Source organism: Dryas octopetala, chromosome 3 (genome assembly GCF_963921425.1).
Source record: "Dryas octopetala chromosome 3, drDryOcto1.1, whole genome shotgun sequence".
In the NCBI taxonomy this organism is placed as follows: domain Eukaryota; kingdom Viridiplantae; phylum Streptophyta; class Magnoliopsida; order Rosales; family Rosaceae; genus Dryas; species Dryas octopetala.
The window spans coordinates 15957087-15977859 of NC_141368.1; the positions used below are offsets into that span (position 1 = coordinate 15957087).

General features: G+C 37.2%; 1 protein-coding gene and 1 pseudogene across 2 annotated transcripts; one reads left to right on the top strand and one right to left on the bottom strand.

Moving 5' to 3' along the window:
* Window positions 1-308: 308 nt before the first annotated feature.
* Window positions 309-5392, top strand: LOC147291342 (uncharacterized). Of its 2 annotated transcripts, none has more exons than XM_086237293.1 (4): window positions 309-974; window positions 3076-3231; window positions 3383-4051; window positions 4149-5392. In XM_086237293.1, exons 1-4 carry the CDS (start codon window positions 654-656, stop codon window positions 5193-5195), a joined length of 2193 nt encoding a protein of 730 aa, XP_086093419.1. In that variant the 5' UTR covers window positions 309-653; the 3' UTR covers window positions 5196-5392. The 2 variants fall into 2 exon arrangements, with proteins under 2 accessions (XP_086093419.1, XP_086093418.1); XM_086237292.1 differs by having other exon boundaries at window positions 314-974; window positions 4146-5392.
* A 4876-nt stretch (window positions 5393-10268) lies between these two features.
* Window positions 10269-10895, bottom strand: LOC147291343 (secreted RxLR effector protein 161 pseudogene; annotated as a pseudogene).
* Between the last annotated feature and the right edge of the window lie 9878 nt (window positions 10896-20773).

Sequence of the window (20773 nt, forward strand, 5' to 3'; positions counted from 1 at the left end):
CTCACATTTGAGTAATTTATCTAAATTACACACATTAAGCTCACATGTGTGTAATTCATCTAGTTTAAGAAACAAACAAGAGTAACAATCTTAACGATTTTGGTAGACCAGATCTTATCAAGATTTGAATCATCCCCAGATTCTAGGAATATCAAGAAAAACAAGGGAATTTCCAAAATTAGGGAATCAATGAATTAATAAGGCAATAGATACCAGATACGTAGAGGGAGTCGGGTAGAAATAAGCAAGTAGTTGAAGGACACCCACTGCAAATACACTTCTAATTAGAAATAGAGACGTTGGTTCTTAGGTGTGTATTTTACTGCCGGCATCTCTCTCTCTCACACACACACAAACGGCATATTCCAACTATAAAAGTCCATTTCAATCTCTCTTTTCCCTTCTCAGAGTCTTGTTATATCTATTCCTCTGCTAATCTTTGATCATATCAATCCCAAAAATCCAAAAGACCAAAACCCATTTCGATTCTCATCTCAAAACTCTATTTTTATTTCATAATTCTTCAATCTCTCTGCTAATCTTCCATACCCATCTCTTTAAATTTCAAATTCTGTCACCCCATATAGTTTTTATACCTGTCCCTTTCTATTTCATTCATGTTTCAGCCTCACCCTTAGTATTGAGTATTGACAATGGTGGTGAAGTTGATCAGGTGGCCACCACTTTCCTCCAAGAAATTTGAGGTAGTCATTATTCTGCGCAGGCTTGAAGGGTTGGATTTAACACAATTCAAGGGTGAGAAAAGAGCTTTGATTGAGATTAAATGGAAGGGTCAGAAGGGTATGGCTTTGGGGTCTTTGAGACGCTCAGTGAAGAGAAATTTCACCAAAGAAGGTGGAGTTAGTGATGATGGGGTGGTGGAATGGGATGAGGAGTTCAGGAGTGTGTGCAGTTTGTCTGGTTACAAGGAAGGTGTGTTCTATCCTTGGGAGCTTGCAATTACAGTCTTCAATGTGAGTCTCTGCCTTTTATTTTTTGAGGTTTGATTATATTTCATTCATAAATTTGGCTCCTGTTCTTTGAAATCTCTGGTTTAGGTGGATTGTTGACTATTTGTGACAGAACCAAGGTTGGTTTTCAATTTTCTTGTTGTGCAATCATTAATTTCTGATATTTGGATTTTTGTAAACAAACAAAAAAGGAAATCTAAGCTTGGTGTGGTCCCTTGATGTGATTTATTGCTCTCTGTTTCCTATGTTGTTTGGCTTTTGTGATTTTTTTTATTCCTAAGAAATTAGAGCCTGTTTAATGTTGATCAATAAATATAGTAACTGGACATTTCTTGATTTGTTTTGTTTCCTAAACACCCTGTATTTCTTAGCTGAGAATGATTTATGAGACAATATATATATATATATATATATATATTCAAGATCAAGATGAAAAAAGAAGTAAATTAACCATCCCCAAATCTTAAAAAGAATACAAGAATATTAATTTTAGTTGTCAACATGACCGGAGTTTTGCATGAAGAATAAATTTTTAAAATTTGTAGGAATTATTTTATTGTCAAATTGAGCAGAATATTCTTCTTTAAATGTTTGAAAAGAATATTCTGATCATAGATCCTTTTTATAGGCTAAGTACAACATTAATCCCAAATGTTTGAAACTCAGTTAAAAGCCGTATATATCAGCATATTCTTTTCTCCAGAACATTGGCAATATTACGATAAAGACTTGTTTTATTTGAAACATGGGAATATAATATACCAAACAATTTGTTGTTCTCATTAATACTCAAATTATCTAGTAGTGTAATGTAATCTCCAAAGAAAGCAGTTTTGCTCACCTCCTTTAACTCAGGTGTATGCTCACCTCCCATCTAAAATAATGTCACGTGTTTAAAAAACTAACCATGAGTTAACTATTGTATTTAATTATTTATGATGTTATAATGATGAGAGAAAAAAATAATTTGACAACTCTTTTCTTATTTCTTATCTTTTATTACTCAACTTTTTTTTATCACCCGTTAATTTCTCTGTTCTCTTTTATTTAATTATTTCTAATAATTTACTTTTTTTGTTTTTTTGCTCTTTTCCAGTACGCCTCTAGTATTCAAAAAATCACATCCATTTTTTTGGGTCTTCTCCTATATACACATTTATCTATTTTTTTAATTAATTAAAAAATAAAAATATTCTAACAACACATTTGCAATTCGAACAAAAACCTCATTTGCAAAGTTTAATCTAAAATGTTGGCAAAAAAAAAATCTAAAACAACTCATTTACATATATAGAAAATCTAATAAAAAAGTTACATGAGTTCAAAAAAAAAAAAATGTCGTTGCAACTATTCTTCTCTCTTCAAATGCTGCAACACCTTGGATTGACCTAAGAATTTGTTTGATCTGAAAAGGTCATGTATGAGACAAGAAAGAAGAATTCTTAGGCAAAAAAAAAATGTGTTATTGGATTATTTTTTTTAATTAATTAAAAAAGTAGATAAAAGGTGTATACATGAGAAGACCAAAAAAAATTGGATGTGGTTTTTTTGGGTATTGGAGGCATACTAGAAAAGAGCAAAAAAAAAAAAGCAAAAATTAATAAATGCATGTGGTTTTTTAGATACTAGAGGCGTATTGGAGAAGAGCAAAAAAAAAAAGAAGCAAAAATTATTAGAAATAATTAAATAAAAGAGAAAATAAAAATTAATAGGTAATAAAAAAGTGGAAAAAAGTTGAGTAATAAAAGATAAGGATAAAAGTAGAAAAGAGTTGTCAAATTATTTTTCTCTCTCATCATTATAATATCATAAATAATTAAATACAATAGATTAACTCATGATTAATTTTTTAAACACATGGCAACATTTTAGATGGGAGGTGAACATACACCTAAGTTAAAGGAGGTGAGCAAAACTGCTCTCATCTCCAAAGATGTAGCTTAGTTTCTAGCTTCTCATTGCCTTCTTTAATACATAATTTCCAATTGCAGCATTGTAATTGTTTTCTTTATGAGCTTCTTTGGTTTATAGTTTATCATTAATTTCTGTCTCATCCATCATGTGATTTCTTGATGACATCACTGATTCAGTTTTAATGAATTAGGTTGAGAACAAAGGATTGAGAAACAAAGTTGGTGTTCTTGGAACTGCATCATTGAACCTAGCGCAATATGCTTCAGCACCAGAGGAAAAGGAACTTGGGTTAATCATTCCTCTTAATGTCCCTGCTGGTGCTTCTGACTCTATCCCCTCACTTTCTGTAAGTACTACCTATATTTTAGTTGGAATTCTCGGGTGATTTACTATTTTGTTCATCTTTTTTTTTCTCATGTCTCTTTTCCAGGTTGGGTTCTTTTTCTCGTTTCTGAATATGAACATTTCTCTTAATTTGCATTCCTCGATAATGACAGATATCTCTCAGCTTATTGGAACTGAGAACTACTCAAGAACTTTCAGAGACAATGCAGGCATCACCCCATCCTTATGAAGCTAATTCCACAGAAAAAGATGAGTTTTCTGCACTTAAAGCAGGACTGAGAAGGGTGAAAATCTTTACAGATTATGTTTCATCTGGTAAATCAAAGAAGGCCTTTCGCAAGGAAGATGGCAGTGATAGCAAAAGTTCCAATAGAAGTGAGGATGCTGCATCCAATTATCTATTTGACACAGATTCGCTAGATGATGATGCTGAAGGGGAATCAGAGTCGAGTAAGGAGGATATTGGTGTAAGGCGGTCAATCAGTTATGAAACATTAGCCTATGCAAACTGTGCTGGAGCCTTATTCTACTCCAATACCGATACTAATGGCCAAGATGAGTTTTGGATCCACTACAGTAACCGGAAATTAGATGTAGGTGGTGGCTTGCATGTTGACAATTTCAGTGCACCAGTCTATGGGCCGAACTTGTTGCAGAGTTCAATGGGAAGAATCCTACCGTGGAGGAAGAGGAAATTGAGCTTTAGATCTCCTAAAGCCAAAGGAGAGTCTCTTCTGAAAAAACACTATGGAGAAGAGGGTGGAGATGATATTGATTTTGATCGTAGGCAGCTTAGCTCCTCCGATGAGTCCAGTTTTGGGGTACATATTCAACTTTTCACTGTTGTTTTCTGTTCATGCTCATGTTCACTGTTTTTATTCATTTTTTAAGACTTTGTTTTTCTTTTCATTCCAGAAGGGGCATAAAACAGAAGGTTCGGTATCTGAATTTGGGGATGAGAACTTTGCTGTAGGCATTTGGGAGAACAAGGAAGTAACAAGCCGTGATGGACAAATGAAGCTTCAAACCCAAGTCTTTTTCGCTTCAATTGATCAAAGGAGCGAACGTGCTGCTGGAGAGAGTGCTTGCACAGCCCTGGTTGCAGTCATTGCGGATTGGTTGAAATCCAACCGAGATGAGATGCCTATCAAGTCTGAATTTGACAGCCTGATCCGAGATGGATCATCTGAGTGGAGATCTCTCTGCAATAACAAGGACTACATAGAGCGCTTCCCGGACAAGCACTTTGATCTTGAGACTATCCTCCAAGCCAAAATCCGTCCTCTTTCTGTATTTCCAGAGAAGTCTTTCATAGGATTCTTCCATCCAGAAGGACTAGAAAACGGGGATTTCGATTTCCTTCATGGTGCCATGTCGTTTGATAACATATGGGATGAGATCAGCCGTTCTGCATCAGAATGTGGTTGCAATAATGAACCTTTGATCTACATCGTCAGTTGGAATGACCATTTCTTTGTTCTAAAGGTAGAGCAGGATGCTTTCTACATAATTGATACATTGGGGGAGAGGCTGCATGAAGCTTGCAACCAGGCCTATATCCTAAAATTCGATCAAGACACAACAATCCAAAGATTACCCAATGAGACTAGAGCATCAGATGAGAAACCACCTGTTCAAGTCCAACTGAAAAATTCCGAGGAGACTGAAGCCAAAGGGGCTGTTGTAGTCAGCCAGAAAGATTCGGAAAACAGTGATGGAGAAGTGGAGGTTGTATGCAGAGGCAAAGAATCATGCAAAGAGTATATTAAGAGCTTTTTGGCTGCTATTCCCATAAGGGAATTGCTAGTGGACCTTAAGAAAGGTTTGATGGCATCAACACCTCTTCACCACCGGCTACAAATTGAATTCCATTATACCAAGTTTTTTCCGTCTATGGTTGAATATTCGGTAAAACAAACAGCAGCTGATGCACCAGCAATGGAAATGGCATTGACAGTTGCATAGTGGCTTCTAAAATTTCCAGTGATTGTAATTATCCTGAGGTTTTTTCTTTTCTATTTCTTTTTTTTTTTAGGTTCAATTTTCCATCTTTGGTATAGATACAATGTAAATAGAGAACTCACAACACATTATTTCTTTGTTTGTAAACAATAAACTCCTCAGGTTTAAGAACTTTCATTTGAAGGCCTCTTAATTTTTAATCTTATACTTATTCTCCATTTCCCTTTGGCTTTTGTGTGTATATACTGTATATTATTAACTAGTAAAGGAAAGTTTTTTTTTTTTTTTTTTTCATTTTGTGTGGATCAAGAATAAAGAGAGTTCTTTTGATATGTATTTATTTCATTTCTCCAATTTTAAACTTTTGTGAAGTTGCTTCATGGTCGAAGCGATCATTTTCCTTTTTGTTTTGTTGACTTTTTTCGAATTCTGACTATATGGCATTGAAATTGGGAGTAAGCTACAAAAATAACTTTTGATTAATAGTAGAATCACAACATACTTGCTGGAACACAAATCTTCTGAACATAGAACTCTGAGGCCATAAAGAACCTAGTTTGGACAGAGGCAATGGAGAGAAATAAAAAGCTTTAAAAATTTTAATTATTCTGTTGTGTTTTTATGAGCTTTCAAACAAAAACCTTTTTCAGACAAAAAAAAAATAACCTTTAACACCCCATACTTATTTGGTGACGTAGGTGGCTAAATTGAGGGAACATCAACATGTGTGATGTGTTGTTTATGGGCCACTAAAGGTGTATGGTTGGATGCAAAACAACTTCCTTTGGTGGATGTTGTTGTGCATGAGGAGAATTCATTTATCTTTGGGCATCAGCCTCTTAATATTGGAGGATCTATTGGTAGAGATGAGGATGCTTCCATGGACACTGGTGATCCTCTTCTCTCTTTTGTCCCTGAAAGTTTAGAGGCTGGCCATGGAGCTGCAGATGCTGATGCTGAGATGCATGTTGATCACTCTTCTCTTGTGGGGAAGGGTGATACTTCTCTTAATTAAGGTTTTTCCTCTCTGTCCTTCCCCTCCCTTTATGTTTTAACGATGAATGTGTTATGCTGGAATGTGAGAGGTGCTGGAAGGTCTGGTTTTAAGAGTTCTTTTAGGGAACTTGTTATTTTACATAAATGTGATGTTGCTGCAATTGTTGAGCCTATAATCAGTGGGGGTAGGGCTTTGAAAGTTCTTAAGGGTCTTGGTTTCCCTAACTCTAAGGTAGTTGATGCTTCAAGGTTTCTCTGGAGGCATTTGGCTGCTTTGGAGTAATAATGTTGTTGGAGTTGAAGTTATCGATGTTATGGATCAGACTATTACTGTGGCTTTTATGGGTTCTGATGGTTCTCCCTGGCTTTTTACTGCTGTCTATGGCAGCCCTAATAGTAGTAAAAGAGAGCTCCTTTGGCATTACTTATCTATTGTTGCTACTCATCAGCATTTTCCCTGGCTCATTTCTGGGGATTTTAATGATGTGGTTAGCAATAGTGATAAAAAGGGTGGCTCTATGAGATTTAAACATGGTAGTTTCAGTCAGTGGATTCACAAATGGCAGTTTATTGATTTCGGCTTTGCTAGCCCTAAGTTCACTTGGAAAGGTATGGACAATCAAGGTAGGCTGGTTTGGGTTAGACTTGACCGTGCTATTTGTAACCCTGCTTGGAGACACTCCTTTCCTGAAGCTTATGTTAAGCACCTCCCCAAGACTTCTTCTGATAACTGTCCTATTCTTATCTCTTTGGATAATGCTTGGAGGACTGACACCAATAAGAAACCTTTTCGTTATGAAAGCATGTGGATGTTACATGAGGATTTTAAACCTTTTATTTCTGACTCTTGGTCTGCTGCTGATTTGGGAATTCAGGATAAGCTTGCTGCAGTTACCTTTGATCTCAAGAAATGGAATGTTGAGGTTAATTTTTGGGCACCTTTTTCATAAGAAGAAGAGAATTTTGGCTAGGCTTGATGGTATTCAAAGAGCTTTATGTGTCAATGCTTCTAATTTTTTGCTTGATCTTGAGCAAATGCTGGAACGTGAATACAATTCCATTTTAGATCAGGAGGCTTGCTTTTGGAAACAAAAATCTCGGGTCAAGTGGCTTCAAGATGGTGATAGGAATACAAGCCTTTTCCATTTATCTACCAAAATTGGTAGAAGAAGAAATAAGATTGTTTTTTTTTTTTTTTTTGGCCAAGGAAGAAATAAGATTGTTGGGCTTATGGCGGCAGATGGTTCCTGGGTTACTGATAAGGGTGGGATTCAATCTATTGCTGTTAATCATTTTAACCATTTATTTAGGGAGGAAGCTAATGAGGATTCTGTTGCTGTTCTTCCTGCTTATTTTCCTTAAGGTTTATGCTGGTGAGTTGGATTCTCTTAGCCTTGATGTTTCTATTGAGGAGATTTGAGAGAGCCTTTTTGCTATTGGTCCTATGAAGGCCCCTGGGCCTGATGGTTTCCCTGCTGGTTTCTTTCAGAAACATTGGATGACTTGTGGTCCTAACATTATTTGAATGGTTAATCATTGTTTCTCTCATGGGTCAATTCCACTGGGTCTTGGGAGCACTCTCATTGCCCTTGTTCCTAAAATTGAAGGGGCTCAATTGATTTCTCAGTATCGCCTTATTAGTCTTTGTAACACGCTTTATAAAGTGGTCACCAAAATCATTGTTTCACGACTCAGACCTCTTATGAAGAAGTGGATAAGTCCTAACCAGGTTAGCTTTATTCCTGGTAGGCACATCACTGATAACATGGTTATTGCCCAGGAGGTGTTGCATAATTTTAAGAAAACAAAGGCTCAGAAGGGTTTAATGGCTTGGAAGATTGATTTAGCAAAAGCCTTATCATAGGCTTAGTTTGGGGTTTATTAGGAATGTTCTCATTGAATTAGTTGGGATTTCTGGTAGCCTTCTTAATCTTATTATGGCTTGTGTTACGAAAGTTGACTATCAGTTCATTGTGAATGGTGAGTTGACTGAGCATTTCCCTCCTGGTAGGGGCATTAATTAGGCAAGGGGATTCATTATCCGGACCTTTTTGTTCTTTGTGTTGAAAATTAAGCCATATCATTATGGAATTAAGCTGTTAGATTAAAGAAATGGAAGCCAGTGAAGGTTAGTAGGTCTGGGCCTGCTATTTCTCATCTCATGTTTGATGATGACATTATCTTGTTCAGTGAAGATTCCATGGCCCATGCAACTGTTGTAAAGAATTACCTTGATCAGTTTTGTGCTTGTTCTGGCCAAGTTGTCAGTTTTGAGAAATCGATTGTGTTCTGTTCCCCTAACACCTCTAAGGATTTGGCTAGGAGTATTAGTTCTTTATGTGGTAGTCCTTTGAGCACTAGTTTGGGTTGTTACCTTGGAGTCCCTTTAGTACATACTTGGGTGACTAAAGGATATTGTGGATAAGGTTCAAGCTAGATTATCAGCTTGGAAGATTAACTCTCTTTCTATGGCAGGTAGGGCCACTCGATCTGATTCAGGCTGTTAGTTCAGCCATTCCTATTTATGCTATCAAGACTGCTAAACTGCCTAAGTCTATTTGTGATAGCATTGATAAGTTGAACAAAAACTTTTTTTGGGGATCTTCTCCTGGTAGTAAGTGTTAGAGTAGATGTAGAAATTTGGAGAACAACTTTGAGGTACGATTTGGATCGTTTCCTTAAAGTGTTATGTGCCCCTACTCAAACGAGTTTGCTAACAGGTTCTTGGTAAATCACTTCCAGGATACAACAAAGTCTAGAATATGTGATATAGCAAAATCAAAGAATTCTCTTAGAAATTTCAAGAAGGAAATTGTATGATATGAGGAAGAGGAGAGGAGAAAAAGCAAAGAAACCAATTGGATTTCTAATATATACAAACTGTTGGCATATGTGAGTTTATATGTAACTGAATGGGTGCTAGAGACATCCATTCACTTTGAACGTAGATGCCTTTTCAAATGGAATGTTAGTTGCATCCATTCAATTTAGATACAAGTGTTCAAATGATAAGGCACCCTTTGAATTTAAACATAGGTACGTGTCCAAACCCTCTGTTTCATACAGAGACTTATTTATTTGAATCTATTCAAAATATATATGACACTATAGATATATAATTATATATTTATATTGAAATTGTCAACAATCCTTCCCAATTTAAATATATATATAGTATATAAAATTGCCATAATCTCAATTTAAATATGCCAACGATTCCCCTTTATTTTCTAGCTAGTCATAACCATACTCATATCATCATGAATACAAGAAGGTGTCTTTCAAATTAAACCTTCAATTAGTGTAAGTAATTCAAAGTTTTAACAAAAACTTTGATGATCTTAACTTAAACCAAGTCTTCTTATATTAAAACCGGAATTACCACACACATGATTATATCATATTTCCTTAAAGAAAATTCTGAACTAGTTAAGCACTATTATGGCCTTGTGCTTTATGGCCTTGTGCTTCACCCTGGTATCATGAACATTTACAAGAGAAAACCCAACTCTTGTTAGAAGTGGCACCACTTCTTATGCTCATATAGGTGAGGTCCTTCCCATGTCTCTGCTACTATATATAGACATGAAATAAAACTAAAATTTAACCTCATTAAGAGATAATGACTCATCCTCCTAAACGTAGCAGTTTTGCACTGATCATCCTAGAATGGGCTATTATTATGAGTTTCAGTGCTTTTTACAACCACATATTAGTAACTTGTTATTATCTATTAAACTTTGAACTAGTGATGTTCTAGACAAAGTTGGGTTACCATTACTGGTGGTTTTCGATGAAGGGTTTTAGCCCCATTCCACTATATGTTTGAACTACTAAGTCTCTCGAGAGTGCTTTTGTAAACGGATCTGCTAAATTATTACTTGACTTAACATAAATAATATTAATAGTTCCATCTGTTATTAATTGTCTGACATGCTCATGTCTTAAGCTAATATGTTTAGACTTTCCATTGTATACTTTACTATATGCTCTAGACAAAGTAGCCTCACTATCACAGTATAAAGAAATTGATGGCATTGGTTGTGGCCATAACTTTATTTCCAATAATAAATTTCTAAGTCATTCTGCTTCTTTGCCTGCTGCAACCAATGCTATAAATTTAGATTCCATAGTTGAATGTGCTATACAAGTTTGTTTCTTAGAAACCCAAGAAATTGCTCCACCGGCAATTGTAAAAATCCACCCTGATGTAGACTTATTATCACTAGCACTTGTTATCCAACTTGCATCTGAATATCCCTCAAGTACTGCTAGAAATTCAAAGTAAAATAAACTCATGTGAATGGTTCTTTTAAGATAACCAAAAACTCTACTTATTGCTTTCCAATGTGCAGTACCCGGATTACTGGTGTATCTAGAAAGCTTGCAAACTGAGATTGCAATATCTGGTCTTGTACAATGCATTGCATACATTAAGCTTCCCACCACACTAGCATACTCAAGTTGTGCAATTGATCTACCAGAATAATTAAGTGAAGTATTATTAGACTCATATGGAGTAGTCTCTTCCTTTATTTGTAAATGCTTAAATTTGTTAAGCAGTTTCTCTATATAATGTGATTGACACAAAGCATAACCCTTATTATGCTTCTTCACTTTTATTCCTAAGATAGTATCCACTTCATTCAAGTCTTTCATCTTGAACTTTGAATTGAGATACTTCTTTATTTCAGATACACCTTTCATATTTGTTCCAAATATTAGTAAGTCATCAACAATATAAACATATAATAACACCATAATCATTTGTGAATTTAGAATATATGTGTAGAATTAAGGAGTGTTTAATTAATTAATTTGAGGCCAAGAGAGGAAGCAGCATTGAAGCTGAAAGGGAAGGAAAAAATGAATTCAATCTCAGTGATACACCCTTAGTGCTCACGCCACTCTTATATTCATTCATTGCAATTCTGTTACATAAAGAGGACAGCAACCATATTGCTGAGGCATGCCAAATGCGTGAGCCTATGAGCTCAGCACTACCATTCAATTGGTGTCCTATGAGACACAGCCACGTGTTCAACTTACACAAACATAATCTAACTAATTAACTACAAAACTGTAACATTAATTAGCTAATTAAGCTGCCAAATGCTTAAGCTCAGTCAACACTCCCTTCTAAGGATTTGGCAGACTTGACACCAAGCTTGCTCCTTAACCAACAGAACCTGTCTTTGGCTAATGCCTTTGTGAAAATGTCTGCGAGTTGGTCTTCTCCTTTGCAGTACACCAAATCAACCACTCCATCATGAATAGCATCTCTTATGAAATGAAATTTTCTTTTTATGTGCTTTGACCTCTGGTGAAAGACAGGATTCTTGGACATTGCTATTGCAGATGTGTTATCACACAGTAGGGTAGTTGGTTCAACCTGCTCTTCTCCAAAATCTTGTAGAACAAACCTGAGCCAAATAGCTTGAGATGTGGCCTCTGAAGCACTCATATACTCTGCCTCTGCAGTAGAGAGAGCAACACTATATTGTTTGACTGATGCCCATGAAAATGCACCACTCCCAAAAGAGAATGCATATCCTGATGTGGATCTCATATCATCCTCATCTCCAATCACTGTCACAATAGCCTATGAGAATGGCAGAATCTCCTTTCCTATACTGTATGCCATAGTCAATGGTTCCCTGCACATATCTTAACACCCTTTTAGCTGTTCCTAAGTGTTTAGCAGAGGGACAATGCATGAACCTAGCTAGCAAGCTTGTTGCAAACATAATATCAAGCCTTGTGGCAGTTAGATATAACAAGCTTCCAACCAGTTTTCTGTATAAGCCTTCATCTGCAGGCTCACTTCCATCTTCCTTCCTTAACTTATCAGTTGTTGACAATGGGATGGACACAGGTTTGCAATCTTTTAGGCCAAATTTCTCTAGCAGATTGTGAGCATACTTTCTTTGGTGGATAAAGATACTCCCTTCTAGCTGGATCACTCTCATTCCAAGGAAATGATGTAGCAGACCAAGATCAGACATTTCATATCTGTTCATCATATCCCTTTTGAATTCCACAAGTATACTGTCACTGCTTCCTGTGTAGACAATGTCATCTACATAGATTGATACAATAAGTGTGCCCTGGCCTTCCTTGCTTTTAACATACAAAGTTGCCTCACTAGGACTTTTCTCAAAACCACATTCCAACAAGTAACTGTCAATATTTCCATACCAAGCTCGTGGAGCCTGTTTTAGGCCATAGAGGGCTTTGTGCAATTTATACACTTTGTGCTCCTGATTCTTGACAACATAGCCATCTGGCTGATCTACATACACTTCCTCCTCTAGAATTCCATTGAGAAAGGCTGATTTGACATCAAGTTGGAAGAGTTTCCAGCCATTCTTAGCTGCTAGAGCAATCAGTGTTCTAATGGTGTCTAACCTTGCCACAGGAGCAAAGGTTTCATTAAAATCAATTCCTGGCTTCTGTGTATAGCCTTTAGCAACCAATCTTGCCTTGTGTTTCTGAATTGTGCCATCCATATTAAGTTTGATCTTGTAAATCCACTTTACTCCCACAATAGGCTTGTCACTTGGTCTATCTACAAGCTTCCAAGTCTGGTTTTTCTCAATCATAGCAATCTCTTCTGACATTGCTTTCTGCCATGCTTGGTCTTTGACAGCTTCAGTGTAATTCTCAGGCTCTATTATACTAAACTTGCATTGAGCAAACACCTCATTGAGGTTCTTCCACTTCTTTGGAGTATAATCATAGGTATCAGACATCCCAATTTCACTTTCAGCTGTAGAAATTGCAACATCTGTCCTTTTCATACTTGTTTCACCATTTGAGCCTTCTGTGAGTGGACTTGGACATGAGTTTTCCACACTTGCAGCCTCATTAGACACTCTTGGAGATTGCACAGGTGTTGCAGGTTCAACCTCACCTTCTGCAGCATTGCTTGTCTCCTCTCTTTCAAAAGGTACTGTTATATAAACAGTTTCCTTAGAGTTCCAATCCCACAGTGAGTTTTCATCGAAAATCACACTTCTAGAGACAACAACCTTGTTATTTTTCAGATCAAAAACTCTATAACCCTTCTCTCGAGTTCCATACCCCACAAAAATGCCTCTCTGACCAGTTTCATCAAGTTTCTGCCTATTTTGTGCAGAAACATGAGTAAAACATACAGAACCAAAGACTCTTAGATGTTTAACACCTGGCTTCCTCCCACTGTACTCCTCAAATGGAGTTTTGTTGTCTAAGGCATTTGTAGGACACCTGTTCAATAGGTAGACAGCAGTATTGACTGCTTCTTCCCAAAAACTCTGTGGCAGCTTCTTTTCATGGAGCATAGTCCTGGCCATTTCCATTATGGTCCTGTTCTTTCTTTCAGCAATACCATTTTGCTGAGGTGAGTAAGCAACAGTCAATTGCTTCTCAATTCCCACCTCCTCACAGAATTTCTCAAAGGCATGAGAGGTATACTCCCCCCCTCTATCACTTCTCAATTTCTTGAGTTTAAATCCACATTGCAATTCAACCATTGCTTTAAATTTCTTAAACACATTGAATGCATCAGACTTGAACTTCAAAAAATAGACCCAACACATTCTTGACTTGTCATCAATAAAGGTGAGAAAGTACTTGTTACCTCCAATTGTATCTGTCATGGGACCACACACATCTGTGTGTACTAACTCCAAAAGATCAGATGCTTTTCTGACTTTGTCTTTGTCAAAGGGTTGCCTATGAGCTTTTCCCATTGCACAGCTTTCACACATGTGATCACTGTCCGTCAAACTTGGTAGACCATATACCATCTCATTTTCTTGTAACCTTTTCAGACTTCCAAAGTTCAAATGTCCAAACCTTCTGTGCCACTTCCAGGTTGATCCAATAGTGGTCACTGAGTTTGCCATAAAAGGAGTAACACTGTCAAATGAAAGAGGGAAGCATCTGTTTCCTTTCATTTTTACAGTAGTGATAGGTTCCTGCAAATTCTTGTCTCCAAAAATAGAAACCATGAAATCACCAAAAACAAGCCAATATCCATGCTCAATCATCTGTCCAACACTAAGCAGATTCTCATCCAGACCAGGAACAATCATCACTTCAGGTATGTGTCTGACTCCTCTCTTTGTTTCAACCACCAGTGTGCCTTTGCCAGTAGATTCCACTAAGTCACCAGTCCCCATTTTGACCTTGCACCTCACACTTCGATCTATGTTGATAAGAAGTGACTCACAGCTTGTCATATGGTTGCTGCAGCCACTATCAAGATACCAGACCCCATGTTCCTTTTGCACAGATGCCATATGACATGCATAGAACATTGTGGCAGTGTCCTGGATCTGATTGGCATAATTCACCACTTCACCCCTCCTGTTAGGCTGATGACAATCCTTCATCATGTGGCCAAATTTGTCACATTTGTGACACTTGACCTTTCCTTTGAACCAACAGTCACCATAGTGAAGCTTGTCACAAATCTTGCATTTCTGCTTCCCAGAGTCAGCACCTCTGTCCTGTTTTCCAGCAACCTGAAACTTGGTTTTCCTTTCCATTGCTTCTGTCCCTTCCTTCCTCCATCATGAGCATATGGCCTATTCTGTGTGTTTTGGCCTTTTGGAGTGATGCTCATACTGGAAAATGCCTTCTCTGTATGTCCATCATCTTCTTCATGTCTATTCAATCGAAGCTCATAACTCTTCAAAGATCCAACAACTTCATGTACTGAAACTGAATTCAGATCACAAGTTCTTTCTAACACTACACACATTGGATCATAAACCTTGCATAAGCTGATAAGTACCTTTTGGACCATTCTCTGATGTGAGAGGATCTCACCATATTTCTCCATCTGGTTTGTTAAATCAAAGAACCTGGAAAAATAATCAGCAAGACATTCATTATCTCTCATTCTCATATACTCAAACTCTCTGCGTAGACCTTGCAATTTCACAGATCTAGCTTGTTCATCACCATGGTACTCCTCCTGCAATAGGTTCCAAGCTCCCTTTGCAGTTTCTTGATTTACAATTCGAGGAAAGATTTCTTTGGAGACTGCTCCTTGAATGATGCCTAATGCCTTTGCATCTTTCATGTGCTGTTCTTCAAGGTATGCTTCCATCTCTTCATCAACATCTACACCTTCAGCATGTTCTTCTTTCTTTGAACTTTTCTTTTTCTTTGATTCAGGGACTGTAATCCCTTTTTCTACTAGCTTCCACAATCCTTGTGACTTGAAAATAGTAATCATTCTGACTTTCCAATAATCGAATTCATTACCATCAAAGATAGGAGCTCGTAGCTCACCACCTCCAGAGCTTGCCATTGCAACCACGAATCCTTGCTCGTTTCACTCTGTTCTTCTTCACACAAATCACGCCCCAGTACCCCTTGATCCAATCCTACGCTCTGATACCATGTAGAATTAAGGAGTGTTTAATTAATTAATTTGAGGCCAAGAGAGGAAGCAGCATTGAAGCTGAAAGGGAAGGAAAAAATGAATTCAATCTCAGTGATACACCCTTAGTGCTCACGCCACTCTTATATTCATTCATTGCAATTCTGTTCCATAAAGAGGACAGCAACCATATTGCTGAGGCATGCCAAATGCGTGAGCCTATGAGCTCAGCACTACCATTCAATTGGTGTCCTATGAGACACAGCCACGTGTTCAACTTACACAAACATAATCTAACTAATTAACTACAAAACTGTAACATTAATTAGCTAATTAAGCTGCCAAATGCTTAAGCTCAGTCAACAATATGTACTTATCAGCATTATTATGTCTAAATCCATATGACAAAAGCACAAAATCAAATTTCTCATGCCATTGTTTTGGTGCTTGTTTTAATCCATATAATGACTTAACTAATTTACATACTTTCTTTTCATTTCCAGGAAGAACAAACCCTTCTGGTTGTTCCATATATACTGCTTCATCCAAATCACCATTTAAAAATGTAGTTTTCACATTCATTTGGTGCACATATCAGTGATATAAAGATGCCAAAGCAAACAGCACTCTAATAGATGTGATCCTAGCTACTGGTGCATAAGTATCGAAGATGCACTTGGTCAATTGGGGTCAGATTTGTTTGCCCAAGTTGAAGGGTGGTTTGGGGTTCGAGAAGATGCGTATTATGAACCAATCTCTTCTTGCTAAGTCAGGTTGGAGGTTGCTTCAGAGGGATGAGGGGTTGTGAGGGGTTGTGGCTTGTGGGCTAACACCTTCCGTTGCAAATATCTCAAAGGTGGCAAAGCTAACTTACTGGATGAGCTCAAGCCTGCTGGGACTTCTAGTACTTGGCAGGGAGTTATTCATCGGCATCTTCTTATAATGCACATCTTCATGGGACTTCATAATACGCATCTGCTGGGACTTCTAGGACTTGGCAGGGAGTTATTCCGTTGCAAATATCTCTTCACTAGCATGGTTTGCTTTGTAGGCTTGGTTCAGGTGATAACACTCTTTTTTGGACTGATAATTGGACTGGGATTGGTTCTCTTGTTGACTGGGCCTCTGGTCCTCTTGAGGATGACCATTTATTGCTCAAAGTGTCTGATTTTTGTGATGGGAAGTTTTGGGATGTTGCTAAGCTAAGGGCAGTGCTCCCTGATGATATTGTTAGTGTCATTGCTGCTATCCCTGTGGCTTTGGAGGATGCTGGTGATGATGCTTGGATTTGGGGTCCGACCTCCAATGGTTGTTTTTCTGTCAGATCTGCTTATAGCATTGCAATTAATGAGGATAACTCTGACGATTGGCAGTGGGCTTTCCTCTGGAAGCTCAATATATGTTCCCTCTAAGATTAAAACCTTCTTGTGGTTATTATGCTTGGATAGGTTTGTTAATAAAAGGCGATGGAAGAGAGGGTTGTGTACTAAGCCTGCCTGTCATCATTGTGGGTTTCAAGTGGAGTCTTGCAGTCATCTTTTCAGGTGGTGTAGGAGGGCCAAAATGTTGTGGACTGCGCTTCTCATGCCTTCTCACATTTTGGATTCCACAGAGCTTGCTTTTGATGATTGGATTAAGATTAATCTCTCAAGTCTAGTAGGGTTACCGCTTCTGGTGTTCCTTGGAAGGTGGTGTTCTGCTATGGTTGTTGGATGTTGTGGTTTTGGAGGAATAAGGACATCTTTGATTCTGAGTTTTCCTTTTCTACTCAACCTCAAATATATTATTATTGATGCCTTGGCTTTAGAGTGGGTCTAGGCCACCTCTTCTGCTAGTGGTTCTAAAGTGCAATCCCAAATCTTGTTGTCTCGGACTCCCCCCTCCTTTAAATTGGGTTAAACTTAAATGTTGATGGCAGTAAATCTGGTGGTTATATTGACATTAGTGCTGGTGGGCTTCTGAGGGATGCTGCTGGGCTTTGGATATGTGGTTTTTCTGTTAATCTTGGCAGAGGTGAGGTTTTGGCAGCTGAGTTGTGGGGTTTATATCATGGTCTGACTCTACCTTGGCGTAGGGGTTATAGACATGTGTTGATTGAATGGATTCCAGCTGTGCTATTTTTCTTGTTCTGCAGAATGGGAGTTTGACTCATCCCCTTGGCTCTCCCATTGCTACTTGCCAGTGCTTACTTAAGAGGAACTGGGATTGCAAATTGTCCCACATCTTCAGAGAGAAGAATTTGGTTGCTGACCACTTAGCTGGTCTTGGACATTCGTTGGATTTAGGTCTTGTTCAATTAGAGGTTCCTCCTCTTGGTTGTGTTCCTCTTTTAGCTGATGATTGTATGGGCCTTCCTAGGGCTCGTTTAGTGGCTTCTTATAGTCTGTTATTTGGGGCTTTGGCCCTTCAGTTCACCAAAAAAAAAAAAAAGGTGTATGGTCGGACTCATCAGGCCGCTTTTGCAAAACATCTATGTCTCTATACGTCTTTTCTAGGTGGATCCATTGTAGGGCTCACCAAATAGCCCAAGGCCCGAAGCCCACCCGAAGCCCGCCCGGCCCATTGGGCCCGAAGCCCGATGTGGCCCGACATTTGGGCCGGCCCGGCCCGGCCCGAAAATTTCTTGGGTTGGGCTTGGGCCATCCCCTTGAAGCCCATGGCCCGCCCAAAGCCCGGCCCGCTTAGGCCCGCCCAAAGCCCAAAGCCCGTTTAATATCTTCAATAAAAAAAAATATAGGATTTTGGCTATGTTATGAATTGAACTTAAGACCTCATAGAACAAATTTCAACTCTCAACCAACTGAGCTGACTAGTTTATTTGTCTAATTTGTGAATCATAACATATTTAATAGGTTTTTCGTTTGTTTACTCTAATAAATTATTAATATGCTTATTAAGTTATTATATAATTCTATAATATTAGTAAATAGTAATAGTGTAAAGTGTAAACTATACTATGTAATACCATAAATAATAAACTTTGAAAATTATATACAACATTACAAATTTACAATTATAATAAAACATAAATGTATATGTATATATACAACTTTTATAATACAACTATAATTAAAGTTATTAAACCATGATTGTTCATTAATTTAATAATTTGAACCGTTCATTTTATATGTTGATAGTCAAAGATCATCCTTACAAAAAATCGGCCAAATCGGAATTCATTTACCCATTCGATTATCATTAGAAAAACCATGATCATTCAGTAATTCGACCATCGTTACGTCACTTTTACATATAAATACACTTGAAGAGTTGAAGAGTATAATTCTAATAACTTTCTCGTTGAAACCTTATTGTTTTCATAATTGTGAAGACCACAACGTGATTTCAACTATCTGAGCCGTTCATTTTCTATATTCATAGTCAAAAATCATCCTTACAAAAAATCAGCAAAATCAGAACTCATCTACCCATTCGATTATCATTAGAAAAACCACGATCGTTCATAAGTTGGACCACCATTATCTAATTTCTACATTTCCAATTGAACTAATTTTTTGCAGGGATGATCTTTGAGTGAAAAACTAAAAAATGAACGGTTCGGATCATTGGAAACTTGGAAACATGATCGAGATGTGAGCTTCTACATATAAATACACTTGAAGAGTTGAAAAATATAATTCTAATAACTTTCCGGTTGAAACATTGTCGTTTCCATAATTGTGAAGACCACAACGTGATTTTAACAATCTTAGCCGTTCATTTTTTATGTTAATAGTCAAAGATCATCCTTACAAAAAATTGGCTATATCGGAATTCATCTACCCATTCGATTATCATTAGAAAAATCACAATCGTTCATTAATTCGACCACCGTTATGTCACTTTTACATCTCCGATTAAGCTAATTTTTTGCAAGAATTCTCTTTGAGTGGGGAACTAAAACTTGAACGATTCGGATTGTTGAAAACACGATCGATATGTGAACTTCTACATATAAATACACTTGAAGAGTATAATTCTAATAACTTTCCCGTTGAAACCTTGTTGTTTCCATAATTATGATGACCACAACGTGATTTCAACAATTTGACCCGTTCATTTTCTATGTTCATAGTCAAAGATCATCCGTACAAAAAATCGGCTAAATCGACATTCATCTACCCATTCGATCATCATTAGAAAAACCACGATCGTTCATTAATTCGACCACCATTATGTCACTTTTACATCTCCGATTAAGCTAATTTTTTGCACGAATTATCTTTGAGTGAGGAACTAAAATTTGAACGGTTCGGATCGTTGACAACACAATTGCATCGTTTGTTTATAAAAATATGTAATAAAATATATAATAAAACATATGTACATTTATGTTTTATTATAGTTGTAATGTTGTATATAATTTTAAAAGTTTATATGGTATTACACTATTACTAACATAATAGTATTATAGAATAACTTAATAAACATATTAATAATTTATTGAAGTAAACAAACGAAAGAGCTATTAAATATGTTATGATTCACAAACTTGACAAATAAATTGGTCAGCTCAGTTGGTTGAGAGTTGAAGTTTGTTATGTGAGGTCTCATGTTCAAATCACAACATAGCCAAAATCCTATATTTTTTTTTAACATATATATGTGTCTAAACAAGCTTTGGGCCTATTTGGGCCGCCCGTTTGGGCCTAGCCCGGCCCGGCCCTCCAAGCCCGCAAGCCAAAGCCCGATGGGCGGGCCTTGGGCTTGTGTATTAAAGCCCAAGCCAGGCCCGGCCCGGCCCGAAAGCCCTATTAGGCTTCTATCATTCAAGCCCGAGCCCGGCCCGAACCCGAAAAATTTGGGCCGGGCTAGCCCGGCCCGGCCCATTGCCGATCCCTAATCCATTGTATGTAGACACACTACGACAATTTTTAAAGCTATGGATAGTCATGGAAAATACAAATAAGACATATCTCTTCTCATTTAATTAGTTGTAGATGCATTTCGTAAAAAAATGAGTATTAGCACGTATAGAAGTTATTCGTGACTAGTTTCTCATATTCAACATGGTGTCCTTTTTTCGTGTTTATATATATATATATCTTAATTTGTATATATCTTAAGTAATAAGTACATTGATAATATGTGTTTTACAAATTTAATCATTCTTATATATTTTACAGTGTTACACTCAAACTTATATTATAACTTACTACAAGGTTGCACAAGTAGTATGTATACTACATCTTTATAGTGAGTGTCTCGA

Bases quoted from the DNA above. Each gene is read 5' to 3' on its own strand.
- LOC147291342 (XM_086237292.1), top strand. From the start codon at position 654: ATGGTGGTGAAGTTGATCAGGTGGCCACCACTTTCCTCCAAGAAATTT. The intron at 975-3,075 runs GTGAGTCTCTGC...TTAATGAATTAG, and splicing joins TTGCAATTACAGTCTTCAAT to GTTGAGAACAAAGGATTGAG. The intron at 3,232-3,382 runs GTAAGTACTACC...CGATAATGACAG, and splicing joins ACTCTATCCCCTCACTTTCT to ATATCTCTCAGCTTATTGGA.